This window comes from Poecilia reticulata, linkage group LG14 (genome assembly GCF_000633615.1).
Source record: "Poecilia reticulata strain Guanapo linkage group LG14, Guppy_female_1.0+MT, whole genome shotgun sequence".
Taxonomy (NCBI): domain Eukaryota; kingdom Metazoa; phylum Chordata; class Actinopteri; order Cyprinodontiformes; family Poeciliidae; genus Poecilia; species Poecilia reticulata.
The window spans coordinates 5,780,676-5,783,149 of record NC_024344.1 but is presented as its reverse complement, the minus strand read 5'-3'; the positions used below and the strand labels follow the sequence as shown (position 1 = coordinate 5,783,149).

Genomic DNA, 2,474 nt, shown 5'->3' with positions numbered 1-2,474 from the left:
GTCCCACCGGGAGGAGGCCTCGGGGAAGACCCAGGACACGCTGGAGGGATTACGTCTCTCGGCTGGCCTGGGAACGCCTTGGGATTCCCCCGGAGGAGCTGGAAGAAGTGGCTGGGGAGAGGGAAGTCTGGGCCTCCCTTCTGAAGCTGCCGCCCCCGCGACCCGACCCCGGATAAGCGGAAGAAAATGGATGGATGGATGGATGGATATTTAGAATGCTAATAATTTCCATCTGCTTGTGGAAATGATCTTAATGGATGAGAACAATGCAAAACACAATAAATAACAACAAAATAACTGCGTTTCACCCTGAAAACATCAAGTCTATAGTAAAATATGATGGCGGCAGTCACATCCTGTGGAAAGGCTCTTCTTCAACCGGGACAGAGAAGCCGATGAGTCAATATAAGATGGATAGAGCTAAATTCATGGCAATCCTGCAAGAGAACCGGCTATGGGCTGCAAAACACTTGAACCGGGGGCAAAGGTTATCACAGATCAATGTGACAGAATGGCCCAGTCAAAGTCCATATCTAAATGCAATTAAAAAGCCTTGTCATTAATTCGAGATCTTGACTGAGACCCGATCACAGTACCTCAGAATAAGGAATAAAGAGAAAAGGTTGCGTTTACCTCGGTTTAATCTACATTTTATGGCGGCTATTGGAACAATGCAATCAATCAACATGTTCAGTTACAGAGAGTCACCCACCTGTCTGCAGCGCCAGGCCTCTGCTTAGTTCACTTTAAGGTTCACACCGATACAGGCACAGAGACCAAGGCGCAACTGGTTTTTATCTACTTCTAAGTTGCTCCCTGTAAAGAGTTTGTGTCTATGTGTCCTTCTTATCTATGTGTGGCTCCAAGGCCTTCGTGGTGTGTAAGCCGCAACACTGTTCAAGCAGAGCTGAGCAGTGCAATGAAGCATGCAAGGTCATTTAATCTACGTAGGCCGCAATCCAAGTTATGCAGAAAACAATACATGATCAAATCTCCAAAAAGCTTCTACATACTAGATGCCTTACTCAACTTTAAATCATACCATAACAACAATTAAATTATGAAATGACAACAACTAGTATACATGTGTATTGCTTTATTAAATAGTATTAGTCTATAAAAAAAAAAAAGTTGATTGTGGTATAGTCTGAGAGTTTCACATTATTGGCCCATTTCAGCACATAGTATGTTGAAGAAATAAACAGTTTCAAGTTTTCTACAGGAAGAGCACAACCAACCTGTGAGCTCTTGATTCCCTGCAGATAACACAAATGGGCCTCTTATCAGTTTGGCAGTAGAGTTTCAGCTCTTCCCCATGTTGTTGACACTTTCCATCCGGTTTCATAGACTTGGAAGGAGCAGAAGGAGAACCCAGATGCTCCAGGTCGTCCAGTTTCGAAACTAGATTCTGCACCAAGTAGTTTTTGGTGAAGCTCCTCTTGTTGAATACCTGAGAAAACAGAAATCACCAGATACATTGTTAGGTAACTAAACTTCCGTTAGCTAAAACGAGATGTCATAGCAACTGTATCCAAAGACAGTGCCGAGTAGAGCTAATCGAGGCGAGTACACATTTCTAAAGTAAACCTGCTGTTTGGTTAAACCTTTTACGTTATTTTCATTAACAAAACTAAATAATTGTTAAAGCCCTCTTGAAGATTAAGGTTTTCCTGAAAAATAACTTTGGTAATAATGTTCGTTATTAATTCCCTGCGTAAAAAAAACAATCTTCAATGTCTGTAAAAAACAAACAAACAAACAAACAAACAAAAAGACAAGGGGAAAAAAGCAGTTAGCGTGTATCAACTTACAGTCCGGCATTGAGGACACTGATACCCGTAGTCTCCGCCATTTTCATCCCAGTGCATGCAGATACAAAAGCGACAGAAATTATGACCGCACTTCAGTATGACTGGGTCTTTGAAGAAGTCCAAACAAATAGCGCATGTGAGCTCTTTCTTCAGGTCGTCTCCAGTTGCTCCAGCGGTCGCCATGTTTACGAGCCAACAGCGGCAGTTTATCAACACACCGCTGCTCCTGCAGGAAGTGAGGGAAGGGGAGGAAAGGAGGTGAGCGGGGACTTTGTGTTGCGTCATTCTCCGTTCTAACCAATCAGACTTTACGCTTTCTGGCCGCTTTCACCGAATATAAAACACATTTTAAATCGAACTATTTTATCTCTTTCGTCGATTAGCTTATAGTTTTGGCTTGTAAAAAAATTCTCTCATAAATGTTTAATACTGCTCACTTATGTCCGATAGCTTTCCATTCAATATATAATTACAACAAAGGCTTGTTTGTATTTTAAAAATAAATAAATAATCTCTCGCATGTTGTTTTAGAAACAACCTTCAATTCGAAAACATTTTCTTATCCAAGTAAGAAATACATTGGATCTCAAAAGTGTACCCAAGCCAAACAGTCAGTCTTTCGTGCTTAAAAGAAATCAGACTATGATAAATCTTTTGAAAAAA

The 2,474-nt window shown here is 41.2% G+C and overlaps 1 protein-coding gene across 1 annotated transcript in view; it reads right to left on the bottom strand.

Moving 5' to 3' along the window:
- Positions 1 to 2,086, bottom strand: part of trim47 (tripartite motif containing 47) — an 11,280-nt gene extending 9,194 nt beyond the window's left edge. Inside the window, exons 1-2 of the mRNA XM_008427273.2 lie at positions 1,812 to 2,086; positions 1,239 to 1,450 (exon numbers count right to left, since the gene is read on the bottom strand). Coding sequence (XP_008425495.2) covers positions 1,239 to 1,450; positions 1,812 to 1,994 — 395 coding nt within the window. The 5' untranslated portion in view covers positions 1,995 to 2,086. The remainder of the gene's footprint in view (positions 1 to 1,238; positions 1,451 to 1,811) is intronic.
- Between the last annotated feature and the right edge of the window lie 388 nt (positions 2,087 to 2,474).